We start from the raw sequence: 19,890 nt of genomic DNA, 5'->3' as shown, positions 1-19,890 counted from the left end.
TTCTGTGCAATCAATTGAACTCGCTCATGGAGTCTCAGAGAAAACAATTTAAAAAACAGCTTTCAACTGATTTTAGATTTTAATGAGGGTATTGATGAGTACATGGCTTTCATCCTGTCAAGAGTTTCATTTTAATGTTGTGATTGCTTAAAATTCAAGCATTTTAAATTAAACCCACACCCATTATCCTTGCACAATATAAATACACACCAATGTCACACACATACAAATAAGCATATCATATATTAAACAACTATACAGACAACTTAAAGCTTATAATCATACAAAGTGTGACTATTCATCTTCTATTGGCACATGTTGTGTACAGATGTGATTTTAAAAAGGAGGATGCAATGTATAAACATATGTCTAGTAAAAAGTTATTACTATTTGCTAAATCACAACTTCCTGTGAATAGAAGGGCTACATATTGGGGTATTTTTTAAGTTCATAATATAATGTGTCAGCCCATCCATAAATGCACTTTTAAAAAAACAGATATCACACCACAGATAACATTCATGAGGGTAAATTGATGCCTGAGACACTAAGATCACAGACTCTGCAGACTTTGGTTAATGATACCAGTGGACATAAAAGACAAAGGAAAAAAAAACATATTCTCTGACATTAAATGACCCTGGTTGACTGAACCACTGACTCTGGTTGTAAAGGCTTTAAGTGTATAAATGTATAAACACACACACGTATCTGCATGTACAAACGTGTCACATAGAACGAAAAACACAACCACTTTGGCGTATGCACCCAAGGCAGAGGTGCTTGTCTCTCTACAAATAACACAGCACCTTACAGCTCAAAGGAGGGTTTAGTCCATGGGATTTCAAGTACCAAGAGATAATGACAACTTCCCTCAGAGCTGTTGTTAACCTGATGGGTAAGATTCTATCTATGGTATACATTCTAATATGGAGTGAGTAGCAGAATCAGATACAACTGGTTTGCACACTGGCCCATCGAGTTAGAATGAAATGACAACCGAATTAAAACCTATCTGTGTTCATGAGGGAAATAAGAAAATGAGGTACCATCAAGGTGTTTATACACTGCCCTCACAGTACCTCACCAGTCATCAGTTGTGTCATGTACCATGTTTTGAAGTGTGTATAGTAGGCCTATACAAAAAAGGTGCATCAGATATGTGGGAGGCCTCTTGGTAATGGCAGTGGTGCTGTGTTGAGGTTTATATAAAGAATTTAAGAGACACAATAACCCAATCACGGACCATTAAGGTCAGATAAATGTCGACATGGAAGCCACTGAATTGGACTGAATGCAGAACTACACTTCACTTGGAAAGAGTAATAGAGTAAGTACATTAAATGAACAAAACCCTGAGCTAAGAAACTTTTATGAGAGAAAGGGTCATTTGAGATGATTTACAAAGTGGACAGAAGATGAGAACAAACATCTCCGTACTCTAAGATTTCTCCAAGCTGAGCAGAAACAGATGAGCACAGTGCTGGTAAAACAGACATAAATATTTGTTCTATGTGATATTAGAAGTGTAGTGATTTTTGGAAAAAATGAGCTACGGACATTTGTTTTGTTGTAGCCGGGGGGTGGTTGGGATGGCGGGGGCTTGAGCTCTTCAACTTAAGTCCAAGGCCTCCAATTTGTGCATTTGAATTCAAATGCACCAAAAAGCTTGCAAGAAAACTCATTTGCATTCATTTCTAGGCTTTTGGAAATAATTCCAAGAGTGCGAAAGAATGCTGTCCACTGAATACTACAACTCAACATCAGTAACAGCTGGATAGAAACCGACGGCACCAACATGACAATGTCCTGTTGGCATCCTCAAATGAATGAATTAAAGTAAAATAATCAAACACACATCATCAGTAAGCATTGAGCACTAGGCCCTTTTAAAGCATTAAGTAACATTGGCTGAATTGATCAGTGATGTCGGGTTTCTTTAGATGAAAAAGATGTGTGTGTCATCAGGAGGGCTAAACAAACTTATTATGAATACAATGTTGCAATTATCAGCTAATTTTCATTGCATCGACTTATAACTGGCTTCAATAAGTTCTGTAGGTTTTCCATCATCGATGGGCCCTAAAAAACATAACAGTGTCGATATAGGTTTTGCATACTGGCACTGTGTGAATGATGCAAAGTATTGTTTTTGCACACCTACAATATTACTTTACTGGCAGTTCATATATAATGCTGTGCATTAATGTCACATTATTATATCATTGGGCCCCTCTGCTCATGCAAACATTTGTGCTATTCATATCTTGTGTCTTTTGATAAGTGCTTCCTATCTATAATGCCAGTGAGACATCATGCTAAGTTTGTTGTGCTAGTATGTATTGTTGGAGGATGATATCTGACGTGTTGCACCTTCAGGACTGTTTTTCTTTTTTAGGTATATTTTTTGGACTTTTGCCTTTATATCAATAGGACAGTGGAGAGACAGGAAGCGAGTGGGAGATGTGAGCCCCAACCACGACTTTTTTTCTATACATGCACTATCCACTGAAGGGGCACTCTCAGAAAGAGATGGTCATGTAAAATGATTAATCAAATCATTTGTTCTAGAAGATAATTGGGTCTGTGTGGGACATTATGGTCATTTTGTAAGACAGACATGCAGTCCTGTGATATGAAACCAAGCTAATAATGATGTCCCCCCTTTGACCTTTACTTTTTCTGTTGTTTTAAAGCCGCCTCTTTAGGAACCAGCCACCAGAGACATGTTCCCTAATCTACTGACCTATTGACAATGTGCGCCATCGTGAGTGTATGTGTCCAAAGGGAAATATTGTGAAATACATAGCTAAACCTATCAATACAGCATCCATCAATACAGAATTTCAGTATTGACAGAATCCTACTTACAAGCCAAATCACATAATAAAGCTGCTTCCTCAGTGTTACTACTGGCTAATGGGGTGGCAGTGACTCCTCCTGCCCATGCATCCTTTCCTCGATCTCGCTCTCATCTTCTGTCCTGTCCATCTCTCAGCTCATCTGGCCCAGGTAAGTGGACAGAAGGGGTTGGGGTGGCAGGAACTCCTCTTGGTTGTTCTTCACCTCGGTCTGGCGTGCCCCATTACAGTCAGAACCTAGGGCAAACCATTCGTAATGGTCACTGGCTATGCCTTCTGACCTGCCAGACTTACACTAGAGTGTTCATTATCGAGGCCACTCTTGAATTGCCTCTGTGCGTGTGTATGTGCTGATCTGATTTATAGTGACATACTGCACTTCATTTATTCTTTGTATACAGTACTCACTCTGGGAGATGAGGTCCATGTACTGGCAGACGGCATGAAGCAACAACCTTTCATAGCTGGGGATTTTAAAAGAAACAAAAAACAGAAATGTGATTACTATTTTCCTTCATCAGTCTACTTCAGCACGGAAGCTTTATATTCTTGAACACACATATACATCACCGTAAATTTGGGAGATAATTTACAACATGCTCCAGAATTCCTCAGAACAAGGCTGCATAGGTTGGACAAAGCCACGCTCTTACCTGCTCTGAAGATTAGTGATGTAAACAGAATGGGGCTGAGCCCTGAAAAAACGCAGGAGATCTTCCTCAATGACCTCCAGGGTGCCCTGAAACAGTGACAACCTGTTCTGATTCTGCAGTCAGGGCTGCCTTCAGCAATGATACTAAAGATTATGAGGGGAAATGGATTTCTGATTTAACACACAGCTGCTTGAGGTGACATTACGGTTTTTCATTCCCTTCTAAGGCATTCGAGTTGTTATGCCTGTACACTCGTGTTTTTTTTTTTTTTTTTTTTTTATGAATTTATCAACATTTGTGCTTAACCAGAGTTTTCTTTGTCCCCAAGACACCAAAAGACCTTAGAGAAAATCACATTAGATTTTCCGATCTCTTCAGCAGAACATATTGGTGGTAAAATGATGACTCACAATTGGGATATTTTTCCGCTTCAGACAGACACGCAACCTGCGGTCGATCTTCTGGAAGCAGTCCTGAGCACTGAAGGCAGGGTTGACTGTAAGGAATGAAGACAACACAACTGAGTAGTCCGATAACACATATACGGTTGCCACTTATTATGCCAAACTCAAATCTGTCTCTGTGCTTAACTCAGTTTAGCAACACCTGTACAACACATAAAGTAGTTGTGTAATGTGGACACCTAAAACAGTTGCATGAGACCAGTATGAAAGCACTCCCTTATGTAAACATGGAGAATGACCTTACACATTAAACAAAATACGATTACACAAGGGGAATGAGAAAAGCATCTGATAAAGCTTGACCTACTCTCCCTCTGGTCCTTGAGCGGTTGGTTGGCGCAGGTCCTCTTGGCCTCCTCCTCCAGCAGAGCTAACAGTTTCTCCTGTTCCTCACCGGAGCGATTCATGAAATCACTCCAGGTCTGGGGGAGACACACAAATACATACAGCACATTAAATACACATAAACATACAGAAGAAGTTCCATTCACATGAAACCTTACATGCCAATTAATCTGGTATTTTCCCCTAGCCTGGAAGTCAGCTGAATTGACCGTACCCACAAAATGTGAGGGCAGGAAATTCGGACTGGAGTCGCTCCATTGAGATGCCTATATGCCTGGTTAAGATATGTCCGGGCAAATCAAATCATTTGGGCAGACGTTATACAATGATGGACAGATGAGCAACCGTGAAGCAGTCATACAAATCACCTGAGTGCACTTGAGTTCATTTTGTTTACAACAAAAATCGCTGTCACTGGGAAAACAACAAGTTTAGATTCGGCATTCGTGTCTGTTATACAAGATAATTACAGTGCAATAAGTTTAAAAGATGAAAATGGTGATTAAAGCATTTAACAACCCTCAAATTTTGTAGGTGGGGTAAATTCGGGCTGCCTTCCAGGCAAGGTTGAAACACACCTCATGAACAAATCCAAATGTTACCAGACTGAAATTCTGATAAAAAATACGACCCAATGGAGGGTTCATGGACATTCAGTTAAAGAATTTCCATTCAGTATGCACCAGGCTAAACTATCCCATATCTACATTCCTTAAAACATTAGTGTTATGCTTGTAGTTGTGGATTACCGTGATGAAATATACTTAACAGTCAAGTCCAAGTGCCCAGAACGTCCCAGGTTCGAGTCCAACCTGGGTTATTTCCCAATCTCATCTCTCTCCCACTCACTTCCTGACAGTCTCTCATTATCCTATCTCAATAAAGACTAAAAGCCCCAAAAATATACACATGTATATAAAAAATAAACAATTTAGTTGTACCTCGGCATAGTTCCCATTGGTGCAGGCTTCAGTGAATATGGTGGGGATGGCAGAGTCACAGACTTCGCCCTCCTCTTTGACACATTCATCTCTCTCCAGGAGATTAGCCAGGTAGCGAGCTATTAGGCATCACAATATGAGTGGGTTAAAATCTTATTGAATCCTTACTTCTGTTGTAAAGCCTTAAAGTACAACGCAGGACGAAACTAGATAACACGTAATCTCAAGATATTGTAAGGTAGCTTACTGTTCTCTTGTCTTCTAAGGCTCTTCTTGCCCTTTGCTCTAGGGATGAGGTCTGAGTTGCGGATTGCTTGGTTGATGAAGAATTGCTTTTTCTTGGCCGGTGAGACACGCTTGGCTGGAGAGTTAGGCAGAGATCTTGGCGGTTCATCGATAAGGCTGACAAGAAAATGTGGAAACTATGATGAGTGACTGGAGTAACACTTTCATTTGGATATAGAGGAAGGTTGATGCATCAACATCATCAATTTTTTTGCAAACAGAATGTCATAAAATTATTCTATGTGGAAAGACATGAAATGCAATCCATACATCTCATCCATACAGCAAACGTAGAGAGAGAAAAAATCACACTGCTGACTTTGTGGATAATTATGGATTCACAATACTGTATTTATGTCAGTGAGTGATAATACATTGAGTGAATACTTCTTGTTTGTTCAAGAAACAAGAACGCCCTGATCATGGTAAATCGCTTCATCACAGTGCCTAGTTTGCCCACAGCTGCAAAGAAATGGGTCAGTGGGTTTATGTTTCAAAGTCCCGCCCACATTAAATTATTTGCTGCCACAGAAATACAGTATCGTCTCCGTTTCAGATACTAAACTGAGCAAATCGCCAGTGTAACATATGCCAACATTTTTCCCAATAATATGACATGAAAAAAATGTAACGTTAAGTTACGGCACCTAATGTAGTTTTCGCTACACTTCAGTGGTAATAATATCACACTAAATTGGGCTCATCCAACCGTAACAAAATAAGTGTAGATCGTTGCAGACAGCTGCTGTAGTCAACAAGGATGACAGCCTTCCGTACACTTCTATTAGCTCTCTCTGATTAGCTACGGATAGGTAGCTTCTAGGTAGCCACCGACCAGAAAACAATAACAATGGCTCATGTTTACATTACTTAATGTCGCCAACCATACAATTAAATACTGCTCATTTAACACTATGATCACCGAGACACTTTCCTACATCAAAGGGAAAATCTTCATGCCCTTTATATATGTAACGTTATATTGTTTGGTCAGTTAAGCAGAGGGTTAGGCTAGGCTTACTAGCAGCTAGCTAGATAGATAGATAGAAAGAAAGCTAATATAATCGCGACCTTTAACCAACAGCTAGGCTACTGACAACAGGATGACGCTTATATAGATGAACTGCTACATGACGGAAAACATTAGGCCTAGATGCATGCAGAGGAAAAACCAAAGCAATACATAGCCAGTATAACACTGCTAGTCGAATATGTTGTGCTAACGTTAACGTTACACCCACTCACATTAAGTCCCGTTCATCGGTGTTGTTATTGTCGTTGGTTAGCACAACCATCCTGCTTAGTAACTAAAGCTGTGCACAGAAAGCACAGCAAATTCTGTAAAAATAAATAAAGACGTCTCGGGCGACCCACTGCAAAATTGTTTGTAAATGTAACTGTAAGCTAGTAGGACACCCTAGCGTCTTTCCGAAGAAGTTGGCCGCAGTCGGCACTGACCAAGTAAAAGGAAGCGATTCAGAACGAGGCTGTGCGTCCAAGTGAACTGTGTTATGGAGAAAAGTTGCGTGATCAGGAGCCTTTCTTCTTTCTTTGAAAACATCTTACTTCAGATTAATTAAACGGTCAGGCACAAAAACTTAAATAACACATATTTTTTGGTTAATCACATTGACGATCAATGGCTTTAGGCGACGGGGTAAGTAGATTAAGTAAATTAAGCTAGGACAGCCTACTAGGCTTGCTAATGTGTAGCCGCCTTTCTGTACAGTTGTGGATTCTATTGTCATTTATTCGTATTCGGACGTTTATTGTTTCTTGTCGACTGTGTCTCCAGGTATAAAATAATGCAGAGAAGGAAGGGAGAGCGTTTGAAAGAAACCGTGGAGTCTCAAGTACCTTTTGGTCCAAGTAAATTTGTGTGTGATTTAATGATGGTGGAATCAATCAAATGTGTACCGAAGATGAAAACTAAACGGCGAAACGGCTCGGTTAAAACACACCTGATGCCAAAGGACTCAAATAGCCCTACCAGCAGGCCCTCACAGCAGTCTCAGTCAGTGAATCCATCTGGCGACAAAAGTGGCTCCTCAATTTTGAAAATATCTGTCGACCTTTGGCCTGTCCTCTCCATGGCTGTTGAGCCCCTTAAAATGGACCAAAATGAAATATCTTATGATGATCTGAAAATGACAGAAGTCGGACTCTCAAATGAAATAAAAACTGATAAACATTTGAAAGAAGTCAAGTCTATGACTATTAATAAACAACTAAAACTACACCAAGTGGATAAACCTATAATGGGGAGTAATAAAATCGTGCTGCCTCCACTGAAATCATCCATTCTGCCATCAGCATCTAACTTTGATAAATGCATAAAACCATGCTGCACAATGCCACACATTGATGTTTCAGAAAAACATCCTCTGGATTTTGCTCATGCTAAATCAAAAATAGAATTGGAATATGAAGAGACAAAGCCAAGATTTCTGAAGACTGATGCCATCAAGAATATCCTGAGCCAAAATGTATGCACTTTGATGTTATCTTCTAATATTGAGATTACCTTTGACCATGTAGTTTTAGTCTTACCTTGCTTTAGGTATTGCATGTGAAAAGTCATGACAGGCCATGAAAGATGGTTTGCGTTTCACTGATGAAAAGTAAATACAACTAATTATAATTGTGATGTATCGATTCGCTGCCTGTTTGCAGATGGCACCACAGTTGCAGCTCCCTGACATTTCTGTTTCAAGCATCCAAATGCTCATTGAGAGAGTGGAAAGGCAACTGGACAGGTGAGTGGGTTTCTGAGAAGAATTCAATAAAAAAATTACTTTGTTTGATGGGTGGGCCAGGATAATGTATTTATTGGAATTGATATTAGTGTGTGTTGATCCTCAACATTTGCAACTAATTATTTTTTTCCATTAAACAAAGTCCACTTATCCTCCACACAGAATTATTGTATAGTTAAATAATGGAGACATCCAAAATTAGTTATCAATTAAATTAAGTTTAGCCAAAAAACATTTTCAACTCTGGACTAGATCGGAACCATGTGGAAAAGGTAGTGGAGGTGGACATGTAGTCATCATGGAGATTTGATAGAGTAAATTAAGATTTTGTTTAGTTTTCAGCAAAGTAGAGAAAAGCAGGGTCAGACTGACCAGAGAGATGACAGGGCAATTTCGGTCGATTGCCCCAGTGAGGGCCTAAGTGCAACTGCAGACCCTACCTGAGGAACATCCAAACTAATTTGCTTCCACAAGCCACCTCAATTTGGCTGAGCACACTGAGTTACATTTGGAGGCAACTGAAAAACAATTATCCTAGATCAATTTAGTTAACAGCACCTCTGGCTGGCTTTGAAGATAGTGTTCTGACCTGTAAAAGCTTAGGAGACTTTTTAAAAGTTGTAGCCTACTTCATGATCAGATTTGACTAGATAAAGTTTTGTCAGGAGCTTGACAAGGTGACATACTGCACATTATTGTCGTATTTGCCTATGGCATACAATGCTCCTGACAGTGAATATTGGTAAGCAAAGCTCTTTTTAAAAAATCTCACATACAAGAATACAGTATAAACAATGTATTTTCGTTACTGTGATTGGATAGATAGATACAGTACCTTCAGAATTATTGGCACCTTTGGTAAGTTGACTAAATATATAAAATATTCAAAAACATGTCGCCCACAATAATTGGCACCCCAACTTGTAAAACCTTCTTAAGCCTCCCTTTGACAATAACACAGATTCTAATATGTTCCTATGACATATAAACCAAGAGGTTTTTAGACACTTCATCTTTACAAAATCTGCCCAGATTGTACTAACTCCAGTAACTACGTTTACATGTGTAATTAAATGACTGGAAAGGCTTTACTTGGCATGCCCTCTAAATAATCTATTAGCAGTGAGGTCCCTTTTGATGATTTTTTGGGGGGATTCTTATGGAATTCTTAGTGGTTCTTATGGGATGTTTTGCCTCTACCATCCTCCATACTGTGCATGGGGGTAAGATACCATGGGTCTTTGTCCAAGCATGTTTGTCACATTTCCAGTTGATTAGAAGCTTTTAATTATTGTAAATATTGTCATAAACTACTTCTGAAATTTAGAAATGTTCCCATTTTTCTTCAGGGGCAAAATAAAACTTCCTGAGATCAAGCTACCCCGAGCTCAAAGGGAGATGTCTGAGATGTCGGCCAGGATATCTTGCAGTCCTCCTCTCCATGAGAAAAATGTGAATCAGCTCGCTATCCTCCGCTTTCATAAGGAAACACATAATTTTCCCTGGTCTGTCAACAAATGAAAGCTACATTGAACCTGTATACTCACTAACACAGAAAACAAACGCAAACGTGACTCCAGAAAATGTTTTGAGTATTAAATATTTATTCATAAATATTCTTTCCATATAGACATACTTTCTGAACACAGATAAATTACTACAGCCACAGTCAAGTATATATTACTATTTAAACACATTGTCCTTCAATACATTCTATTTTATGTCTTCACATGCTAACGCAGCTTGACATGGTAACAGATCTTGTTTTCCAAAAAAAAGAGTGCAGCATTATGCAGCGCATAGGGTTTACCTTTCATCTGACACTCATGAAACTGAGAAAAAATAGATAAAAAATAAATAAACATATCAAAACTGACCTAATGAAGGCGGTGTTTTGGTGGAGTAGTTTAGCAGAAGTGGTTTACCCAAATTTCCCCCTCAATTCACATATCCATCAAGATTATGTTTCATGTCCAAATCTTGCTCACTTGTCACAGATCTTTGATGTAAGCTAACAATGGCAATGTAAACTGCGGAAGTCATTACCATAGCCTAAAACACAGTGAGTTGTGAAACAGTCCAGTAGACTATTTTTTACATGATATCTCACATAGTATGTGATAATGCCATGATTTGTAAAATCTAAATGCCACAACGTAAAAGTTTAAATACATTTTGGTCTTACCCTGCCAACACCAATATAAGTTGACTGTCTTGAAAGGTAGAGTTGATTCTCATGATGATGTCGATTAATTTAATGTAACTGATACTTTTTTTTGACAAATAATATTAGTCAAACAATGCCATTTGGCGCTCATAATACTTTGCATAAAAAGTGTTGGCATACGGTCCTAAGAGGCAAAATTTGGACACCACATTTAAGTTTATCAACCATATTGGAGGTAAGTGAAAAAAGCTGTGTGTTTGTGTGTGTCACATAAGTACTACTTTAAAATAAGCTATACATCAGTTGTACACAATTGTGTACATATAGGCCAGAAGTAATAAGAAAACCCAGCATAATAGTTACAGTAAAATAAAAATAAACTGTCAGATAGTGCACATCATTTACTGTTTCAAAGTGCATCAGATTGATTATGGAAACATTCAGTAACAAACAGACTGGGATTTTGGGGAATGCATTGGTAGTTGTTTGCAGCATGCGGATGTATGAGTCATTTTTCCTCCTGAAATCGTAGTAGAAGATTTCCACATAGGATTTATCAATAAATTGTTACAACTACATGAATGGCCTTAAAGAGCCAGGGGGAACACAGTGATATGGAGCACAGCGATGATGGATAATGAACAAGGCACCAGACCTAAAACTTTGGAGGGCTCCCACCCCCTGACAGACGACCCATTTTGTCCGTTTTTCCACAAGCCTTTAAACCACAGCCAGGCTGCTCTCCTCAGACCTCACTGTCTTGTGTGGTTGCAACCATGAAAAGTTTGGTGGGATCTTTACTGCCAGAGGCCTCTCCTTTATGTTTTGACTTGTCGCCTGAAGACTCTTTCTTGGCCTTTGGTAGTCTTGTCATTGGGATGTCCTTGCCCTTGTTTTTTACCCCATCGGAGTGACCTTCTCTGACCCCAGACCCAGGCGATTTGGGAGATCCGGTGGGTTGAGCTGCCCTACTCGGGGTGGGTAACCGGGATGGTCGAGCTGCCACGTTGAGTGTCGGTGACTGGCTAGGTTGAGCTGCCCTGACGGGTGAAGAGGACTGGCCAGCGTGAGAGCTCTGGCTCGGTGACGCTGACCGGCTGGGTTCGCGGGTGGGAGATGACGACTGGCTAGTGACAGCTGCCTTGTGTTGTGGGGAAGACTGGCTTGTCTGTGACCTGGTTGGTGATGTGGGTCCACTGGTTATTGGCTGAATTGGTTGGCTTGGTAGCAGCCGGCTGGTTTGAGTGGTCTGAACAGCACCATTTACTGTCACCTCTCTGAGCTGGTCATCATCACTCTGTTCTTTCGCGAAGTTAACAAAAACCTGTAAGAGAGGATGAGAAAAGTGTTCTTATGTATCCCTGTGACCAATTTAATATTCAGTAATATTCAATTAATAATATAGAACTGTTATGGTTGTAAGCAGGGTGAAAAATAACATTACAGAGAAAACTGCATGCAGGTAAAACTTTCACTTTACACTTGTACACATATAGATGACTTGATGAGTAATGTGCCAAACCAACCTTTTATACAGAAGTGTTAATAAACAAAGAATGCTGTGTCCTTTGTCATTTTAAATCACCAAACAGGTAGATTTCAATGGCTAATTTCATTCAAATATATACATTTCATTATAAAAACCTGCATATGCAAACAAATCCTCAACTGGCCTAGCTGAAGACAACTCTGTAAGGAACATCTGGCTCTCATCTCACTCACCTGATCCAAAGTGGTCTGAGAGACCGAGTAGTCCGACACGCCCAGCTCCTCGTAGTTGTTGGAGAGCACGTCAAAGACGTAGGCTAGAGAGCATGCATGAGAAGGCAGCTGGTACTGCAGGACGTTCTGGTGCTTCTCCTTCAGTTCGATGCCCGGGAAAGCCCGTTTGAGGTAGGAGTCCACCAGGCAGGGTTCCTGTGAGGGCATGGAGAGCCGCAGGATTATCGTGTAGCCATCCCCAAACCTGACAGAGACAAGAGAGCAGGGAGATGAGAGCGAGTCGCACTTGTATAATCAATATTACAGTTGAATTATAACTCATACCACTGCTTCTTTGAATTTTCCATTGTGATGTGTTCTTTAGAATGTCAATTTTTTGCACACCCATGAAGTAGTTCAGTTTTTGGGCTGCATTGCACTTGTATATCAATTCGCCAAACTTCTTATGAAGTTTAAATTAACAGTCACGTCAATTATGCTGCATTTGGAGTAAAACAGGGATTCTACAAAGGCTCAACAGAATTTTGGGATGCACTAGCTTGGCAACAATACAGATGGATAATGGTACATTTCTACCTGTTCTTGAGATGTTGCACTGTCCCCAGACACCGAAACCTGCCATTCACCATGATGGCCATCCGAGTGCATAGGGCTTCACATTCCTCCATGCTAAGGAAGCAAGCAATGATAGATTAAGTCATTATGCAACAACACTAGTCTTTCAGTCAAAACATTACTAATCTGTGGTTTTTGGAGACCCTGACAATGCATGGGGATGCATATCTACCTGTGAGAGGTGAGCACCACAGCTCTGCCTTCTTTGATGACACTCAGGATGCAGTTCCAAAGGAAACGTTTGGCTTTGGGGTCCATGCCCGTGGTCGGCTCATCCTGACATGCACAAAGGACCACATTACATCTCACTACACCTTATTTGGAATCGGTTTAATCATTCACTTCCGTTTTTATTTGATTAGCCCACACACAACACATAATATAACTTCCTAGAAAAAGAAAAAACAGTATTCTTTGCCTTCAAATTTTGGATATTTTTGTATTATTGTAATATATTACATATATTTTGTATATATTTTCTGATTTTTGTAGATCATCATGGGCTTACCAGGAATATCACTGGAGGAGCTCCAATTAGGGAAATGGCAGTGGAGAGTTTGCGTTTGTTTCCCCCGCTGTAGCCTCCTGCTTCCTGCTCAGCATACTGAATCAGACCCAGCTTCCGCACGCCCCAGTCGGCCACCTGACGGAAAGAAAAACGTCCAGTCAGAGTTTCACTTTTTATCTGCAGTATATCGGACAATATCAGTGTTTATCTGCTCTACATGTTCATACTATCTCAACATAATCTGATTTGAAGCATGCAGACCCACACCTCTTCTTAACTACTCAGTAAATGCAACACTAATGTTGGACATGCACATACAAAAAAACATGTTGATCTAGTTCTCATCATAGCACCATCTCCTCTCACGGATAACAAACCCATCCGCACCTTTGCCACGTTCTCCTCCTTAACCCCCCGCAGACGGGCGTAGAACTCCAGGTGCTCCCGACCTGTGAGCAGGTCACTGATGGCGTCAAACTGTGGGCAGTAGCCCATGAGCTGATGGACCCGCTCCATCTCAGTCAGCACGCTGGGGTTACAAAAACAATACGCCTTAGACTGCTGATCAGGGTCACATCCAACACATGCTTCATACTCTGGGTCCGGAAGTAGTGTAGTCAATCTTATGTGCACATATCACAAAGTCCTACACTTGCAATTTGACAGCATTTAAAATACATGATACGATGAGATATGATGCCTAGGACAAAACCTTTAAAAAAAAAGTTGGATAAGTGTACTGAATGAGTGACCGAAGAGATGTAAAGCAACTCCTGTCAGTGCTCGTGATATTTAGTACCTGAACTGATTAAGATAAGCTTCTCCATGGGTGATAGTGGTGTCTCCTGTCAGCATGCGGAATGTTGTTGTCTTTCCAGCACCGTTTACTCCGAGTAGACCAAAGCACTGACAGAGAAGACATGAACAGACTTTTCTACATGAATGATACCGAGTGTATGAAAGGAAAGAGAGAGAGAGAAAGTAGAATGCAGCAGTCACTCACCTCCCCACGAGGGATCCCCAGACACAGGCGATCCACGGCTGGCTTCCTCCCTGCCTTGTATATCTGCACGACCACAAAGACTGTTTGTCAGCTATACCACAGGGTATTATTAAGAGGCAATTTGGTGTCCAGACACAACATCTGCAGTTGTGTTAGTGGTTGCATTTCTAACAGTAACAGTGGATTTGTAAATTGCATTCCATCAAAAATAAGACATAAACTTCTAAATTGCCCATGTTATATTTTTTATGTGCATACCTTGCTCAGGTCTTTCATGCACAGTATGTCTCCTTGTGCTCTCCCGTTGCGTACTCTGTCTCTTTCTTTGGCAACGTCATCATCCTCTGGGCCAAGAGGGGGCAGCACTGGGTCAGACCAGGGCCTGGGCCCACAGAGAAATGGAGGATACAGGGAAACGTCACATTAGGAACAGTGTATCTGGTATCACCAGATGAATAGCACATATTTGTTGAGTGTTATGGAGAGTATATTCTATTCCATTCTATACTGTGACACAGTTAGTATCGACAGATTTTTAAGTATGTGTGTTAATTAATGATAAACAGGCCTAAAGGCAGGTCATGGTTTGAAACTATTTTTGGCATGGTGTACAATTGTACCAATCAGTAGATGCCTGTTGTTTGGTATACTATTAAAGATGCTAGCAGATGCCTATTGTACCTGAATTTGCAGAAGAAGCCATACTGTAGTAGAATAGTGAATATGAAGAACACCACTCCTTCAACCGCCATTGCAAATAAGTTCTTCCCCACAAAATCCCACGCCAGTGGATCCAGTGACTGCTTGGCACCTGCAGATAAAGAAAATAATAAAGTAAGAAAAACTTGCAGACTAATTTTGACACAACAACATGAAAACACAGGGTAGTCATGAGACAGTGCAGACATATAGGGGTATAATGGTGATAAACTACAGCAGCCTCCTCTGCCACCTTAAACCTGGCTGCTCATTAGACAAGAAATTCTTGGGTTGAACACCTACTTTTCACAACACAACTTTTCAGTAATCTGCCCTTAGGCATCTTCTAAATCGGAGTTGTTAGAGAACACTTTGTTTCATGGCTCACCGAGTCTCTGAAATGCATCGGCCATGGCCTGATTCTTCGCCATGTCAATGAGCCCTCGACCCAGGCAGAAGTGTGGGAAAATCAGGAAGACCTTCTTCAGAATCTTGTTGACGTAATTTAAATGCTGGGAAGCAGACACATAAAACAGGAGGAAGCGGAGAGTTACTTCCGCGGCATCTAAGGAATGTGAAAACACACTGACCCCATGGAGGACTTAGTACATTTGACCCAGCACAAAGATAACACAATTACTTGGCACAAACATTTACACATACTGAAAAAAGTAAATTTGGGAGACAAATGTGATGTAATGCACAAACTTCATTATACTTAGAACTCGGGGAGTATCACCCACATCCCCCATCATCATCCACATACCTCATCCACAAACAGCTCGAGGACAAATGTGGCAATGCTACCATTCATCCCAATAAAGAGGTTAACGGAGGTGAGGACCACGTAGGCTGTGCTTGGCACCTCAAACAGGAAAGAGGCCGGGTACATGAGCGGTGTGATGGACCAGCTGTGGAAAGGGTCAGGGGTCACTGTTATGTCATAGGACTGTGTGTTGCTATAAATATAGTATATAAGTATAATAGTAATTCTAAAACTGATAGTTCCGGTCCTTGATTGTGATTGGCTGAATCACATTCGATGCCGTTGTAAAATGCAGCATAAACATACACCTTGACCGCATTTTGTTCTATATTATTGTGCTACCACAACTTGATAGAAAAGTTGGGAGTAGAGTAAATATAGTATATACATGTAAGTATAGTTAAAACATTAGTAAGTTAGAACATTTATAAGAATGTGCATGTAGAGAAACTGAACATCATCAATATTATGAGACAAAGCAGTCATCATCTCTGATGATTTCCTGTCTGTCTAGTGGGATGGTGATGGTGAGTCTCTCACCCATAGAGCAAAAGCAGCAGGACGAGGGCGGGCAGGTTGGTCTCAGAGACGTAGGACTGCTGCTGAAAGCCGATGAAGATGAGCACCACCATGGTGGCTGACACAGAGTAGTTCAGCTGCAAGAGAAATTGCACACTTGTTATTGCGCCGCTATGTTTTAGAGACGGCTACAGTTATAACCGTGTAGTAATGTATGCTGTCAAAAGTAACGTAATGACTATAAATGTAAAAGTTTGAAGATTTCCAGTATGTTTGTTTCACAGTTTTTCTTTCACAGTATGTTATCTTAGGCTATGTTCAGACTAGGCTTCTTTTTTGACAATTTAGCTGCATAAAAGAATATGGTGATACAGTTTAACTCTCACATCATTGTGCTCAAAGTCGATTGAATAGGTTTCTTCACTTCTACCGTCTCCAGTTCTGCTGGATACGAACGTCTCATTACTCAGCTTGTAATTGTTGTATATACTGTATGTATAACATCTTTAATCAGACATGACAGTAGAGAGTGACAGGAAGCAAACGGGAGAGAGAGATGGGGTGGGACCAGAAAATGACTGGTCGGACTCGAACTCGGGTCCCCATGGGCACGTGGACCCGAATATGGTATGGGCGATGTTACCAGTTGCACCACTCAGCTTGTAATTGGTCAGCTGTCAAGAAATTGTGTGAAGTAGGGTGTTTTTTCCTACGTCAAAAAGATGCTCTGAGCTGAAGAAAAAAACGCCGGCAAAGCGTTTAAAAAAAAAAAAAAAAAAACTGAGGAGTTTTTTGAAAACACTGTGTATTCCATAGGATTATAATGTAAAACGGATGCCGGCAGCTTAAAAAAAATAACACTAGTCTGAACAAACCCTTTGTCGTGTTTCAGCATTTGGTAATTTTCCAATCATGCCATTTTCATAAAAAAAATCCTGCAACAATGTAGCAGTGATGTTGAACATTGATGACTAGCAAGTTATGAGCCTTAGTAAACTGACCATGTCCCAGGTGTAGTTGGCCAGCCAGTACAGGATTGGTTTCACTCCACTGACAAACTGCAGGTGCTTGGCTTTGCTGACACGTTCCTCAATAAGAAAGAGCACAAAACTCGCCGGCACAAAAGACATGGCAAATATGACGCAGATAGACACCAGAACATCCACAGAGGTAGTCATCCTGGTCATAAGTAGATAATAGTTAGAAAGTTAAAATGTTAGAACAGTAGATGTCTGTATCTTATCAATATCTTTTTTGCACAATTAATTTACAGTGAAAGGTTACCCTCCCCACAGCATCATTACCTACATCGTATGACAAAATTGTTCTAAACCAATAGTTTCCTGTTTTAGCAGGAACTCTCAGTATTACTTTTACATCAACAGCTTCTGGACTTTTTGTGGTTTCAAATGGTGTGCTCCTCTACCCCACTTTAAGTCTATAACATTTTTATGCCACAGCACATTCCTAACAACATTCACATACACTTGCATTCATCTCATAACGTAGAGTAAAACTATAAACCAACACATACCTATAAATAATAATGAAATACACCCACATGGCTTCTTGGTCTTTGCATTATAAATATGTCAAGCTGGCCTATTTTGAGTGCAAGCCCAGCTGAGCTGTGATCCCCCCAAGAGACACAGATACTGCTCTCAGATGACTGTGATAGCCAAGGGCCAGATAACAGTAGAAAGAATGCAAGCGACAGGAAGAAGGACAAAGCTAAAAGGAAAGTCACACACAAACCACAGACAAGATAAGGTGAATGCTTACAGGGCCATTTCACTGAGCTGTTCCTTTGTGAGGTTGAGCGGGTGATTGTAGGCTGTGATGCCATAGAGCCTCTTGTCCACACCGGGTGGCAAGTTGGCGCGCAGGAGCCCGTTGTTCAGCACGTTGACGAAGGATACCATGGCATGCCACCCCTTGTTGTTGAACCACACCTGGCAGAGGAAGAGGATAAGGATTAACGTCAAGCCAGCGAGCACTTTGCCAACTCACGGCAGGAAAAAGGCTGATCTCGGTCGACAAGGCTCATCCGTGGCGGATTACCTTTACGTTCTGCTCGCGGTTCAGGCCACTCAGAAAGCCTGGCAGTCTATGGAGGAGTTTGTCAAAGGAACTGTTCTGTGGACACCAAACAAGAGAGAGTACACGATAAGAAAATAAAAACTAGAAGAATCAAAATCAACTAAAAAAGGCACCAACTGTCATGAACTAAGTGACAAACACAGCTGCTAAAGATGCTAGCTGTTGCTGTTTAGTAGATACCTCTGGTACTCTGTAGCGTGATCTGATGGCCATAACAGGCTCATCCAGGTAGTGCCCTTCTGGAATGGGCTGTGAGGCCTTCCCACCCAGAGAGAAGCCTCCATACCTACAAAGGAAGGCACAAGTTTGTCCTCCTTGGTCCACTTAGAATGATATCGTATCACATCAGTAGAGGACCAGATTCAGAGATTGTTTGGCACCTCTAAAACTCACCTAAACTCATTCACCCACTTCTTGGTCTTCATACTGGTAGATGCCAAATATGTGAACAAAAGCAAATGAGAATGCTAATTAGAAAATTATATTATATACTACAATACAATTAGAAACATACAATAATAATAATATGTATAATTTGTATAGCGCTTTTCAAGCATTAGGTATCAAAAATGGACACAACATGGACAACAGGCACAGATCTGGATCAAACCTTTTCTTGAGAATCTGGGGATAAGTCTTCACCAGGTAATCTGAGATGTCACGACCAGTCAGGTTCTGCAGGACGTCTCCAGTGAGTCGCTTTATCTGTGATGCACATAGTCAAGATTATGAATAAGACATAGTAATCAACTGTAGGGCAGCATATCTGTCTATCCACTCGTGTGTGTGTGTGTGTGTTTGTGTGTGTGTGTGTGTTTGTGTCTGACCTGTGGTGGGGGCAGGCCTCCGGCTCCCTCTGGGCAGTCGGGCAGCATGCGGCGCACCTCCTCTGAGCTGCACTCACACTCAGGAGAGGGCTGCGCCGACGTCCAGTTGCCCTTCACCATCAGCTGCCACGTGGAGTACGGGATCTGAGGACGCATGAACCTGGAGCCCAGCTCCTGGCTACAGGTGGAGTTCCTGCATTCACACAGACACACAGACACTCAGACACACACACACACACACACGGAAACATGTATGTTAATTACATGATCTTGCTTCTGCTATTCAAAATGCCTTTGGAGCTTCCGATTGAATGATCTAAACCAGACACATTCAAAAATCAATTTATTTTGATGTCCAGGTTAACTGCTTGCTATTTAGATGTCTGTTATTGTGCTTTATTATTAAAAGCTATGGTCATGTAATACAATGTGTCATGTGTTACAGTATGCCATACTTTGTATGTATGTTGGATAAATTAGTAATGATTAAAGATATGATGTTTTTAATGCAGTAAGGAAAACAGACTGATGGAGGTGAGAGGCATAATTCAGGAGGCTACTAGAGGACACCTCATTCCCTCATCCCAGCGGTCAGTTGGGGCCTTAACTCTTCTAATTTCTTATGGTCTCCTCCTCTTATGACAGGACAGGAAAAACAT

At 40.9% G+C, this 19,890-nt stretch overlaps 3 protein-coding genes across 10 annotated transcripts in view; 1 reads left to right on the top strand and 2 right to left on the bottom strand.

Moving 5' to 3' along the window:
• Positions 1-60: 60 nt before the first annotated feature.
• Positions 61-6,989, bottom strand: r3hdm4 (R3H domain containing 4). Its single transcript, XM_042058157.1, has 8 exons — positions 6,795-6,989; positions 5,512-5,666; positions 5,265-5,383; positions 4,286-4,400; positions 3,925-4,010; positions 3,515-3,600; positions 3,270-3,325; positions 61-3,098 (listed from the first exon to the last, which is right to left on the bottom strand). Exons 1-8 carry the CDS (start codon positions 6,842-6,844, stop codon positions 2,995-2,997), a joined length of 771 nt encoding a protein of 256 aa, XP_041914091.1. The 5' UTR covers positions 6,845-6,989; the 3' UTR covers positions 61-2,994.
• On the top strand, positions 6,311-10,181 carry LOC121678540. 4 transcript variants are annotated; one of them, XM_042058155.1, is made up of 4 exons: positions 6,311-6,494; positions 7,923-8,035; positions 8,223-8,305; positions 9,655-10,181. In XM_042058155.1, exons 1-4 carry the CDS (start codon positions 6,407-6,409, stop codon positions 9,824-9,826), a joined length of 456 nt encoding a protein of 151 aa, XP_041914089.1. In that variant the 5' UTR covers positions 6,311-6,406; the 3' UTR covers positions 9,827-10,181. The 4 variants fall into 4 exon arrangements, with proteins under 4 accessions (XP_041914089.1, XP_041914088.1, XP_041914087.1 ...); XM_042058154.1 differs by having other exon boundaries at positions 7,345-8,035; XM_042058153.1 differs by lacking the exon at positions 6,311-6,494 and adding an exon at positions 6,982-7,070 and having other exon boundaries at positions 7,345-8,035.
• The window catches only part of abca7 (ATP-binding cassette, sub-family A (ABC1), member 7), a 29,855-nt gene continuing 19,854 nt past the window's right edge, over positions 9,890-19,890 (bottom strand). For all 5 annotated transcript variants that reach the window (XM_042058149.1, XM_042058146.1, XM_042058145.1 and 2 more), the window contains 20 exons: positions 19,232-19,424; positions 19,015-19,109; positions 18,798-18,830; positions 18,585-18,690; positions 18,366-18,440; positions 18,087-18,256; positions 17,306-17,483; positions 16,326-16,441; positions 15,786-15,930; positions 15,408-15,531; positions 15,002-15,131; positions 14,579-14,702; positions 14,321-14,383; positions 14,117-14,223; positions 13,705-13,846; positions 13,318-13,452; positions 12,982-13,085; positions 12,771-12,863; positions 12,195-12,438; positions 9,890-11,796 (listed from right to left, as the gene is read on the bottom strand). In XM_042058149.1, the coding sequence (XP_041914083.1) occupies positions 11,218-11,796; positions 12,195-12,438; positions 12,771-12,863; positions 12,982-13,085; positions 13,318-13,452; positions 13,705-13,846; positions 14,117-14,223; positions 14,321-14,383; positions 14,579-14,702; positions 15,002-15,131; positions 15,408-15,531; positions 15,786-15,930; positions 16,326-16,441; positions 17,306-17,483; positions 18,087-18,256; positions 18,366-18,440; positions 18,585-18,690; positions 18,798-18,830; positions 19,015-19,109; positions 19,232-19,424 (2,956 nt within the window). In that variant the 3' untranslated portion in view covers positions 9,890-11,217. The remainder of the gene's footprint in view (positions 11,797-12,194; positions 12,439-12,770; positions 12,864-12,981; positions 13,086-13,317; positions 13,453-13,704; positions 13,847-14,116; positions 14,224-14,320; positions 14,384-14,578; positions 14,703-15,001; positions 15,132-15,407; positions 15,532-15,785; positions 15,931-16,325; positions 16,442-17,305; positions 17,484-18,086; positions 18,257-18,365; positions 18,441-18,584; positions 18,691-18,797; positions 18,831-19,014; positions 19,110-19,231; positions 19,425-19,890) is intronic.

Source organism: Alosa sapidissima, chromosome 12 (genome assembly GCF_018492685.1).
Source record: "Alosa sapidissima isolate fAloSap1 chromosome 12, fAloSap1.pri, whole genome shotgun sequence".
NCBI classification, from domain to species: Eukaryota; Metazoa; Chordata; class Actinopteri; order Clupeiformes; family Clupeidae; genus Alosa; species Alosa sapidissima.
This window is presented reverse-complemented; position numbering and strand designations above follow the sequence as displayed.

Bases quoted from the DNA above. Each gene is read 5' to 3' on its own strand.
- r3hdm4 (XM_042058157.1), bottom strand. From the start codon at position 6,844: ATGGTTGTGCTAACCAACGACAATAACAACACCGATGAACGGGACTTA. The intron at 5,667-6,794 runs GTGAGTGGGTGT...TTTTCTTGTCAG, and splicing joins ACCGATGAACGGGACTTAAT to CCTTATCGATGAACCGCCAA. The intron at 4,011-4,285 runs GTAGGTCAAGCT...CATTCCTTACAG, and splicing joins GCTCAAGGACCAGAGGGAGA to TCAACCCTGCCTTCAGTGCT.
- LOC121678540 (XM_042058154.1), top strand. From the start codon at position 7,355: ATGCAGAGAAGGAAGGGAGAGCGTTTGAAAGAAACCGTGGAGTCTCAA. The intron at 8,036-8,222 runs GTATGCACTTTG...GCCTGTTTGCAG, and splicing joins AGAATATCCTGAGCCAAAAT to ATGGCACCACAGTTGCAGCT. The intron at 8,306-9,654 runs GTGAGTGGGTTT...ATTTTTCTTCAG, and splicing joins GTGGAAAGGCAACTGGACAG to GGGCAAAATAAAACTTCCTG.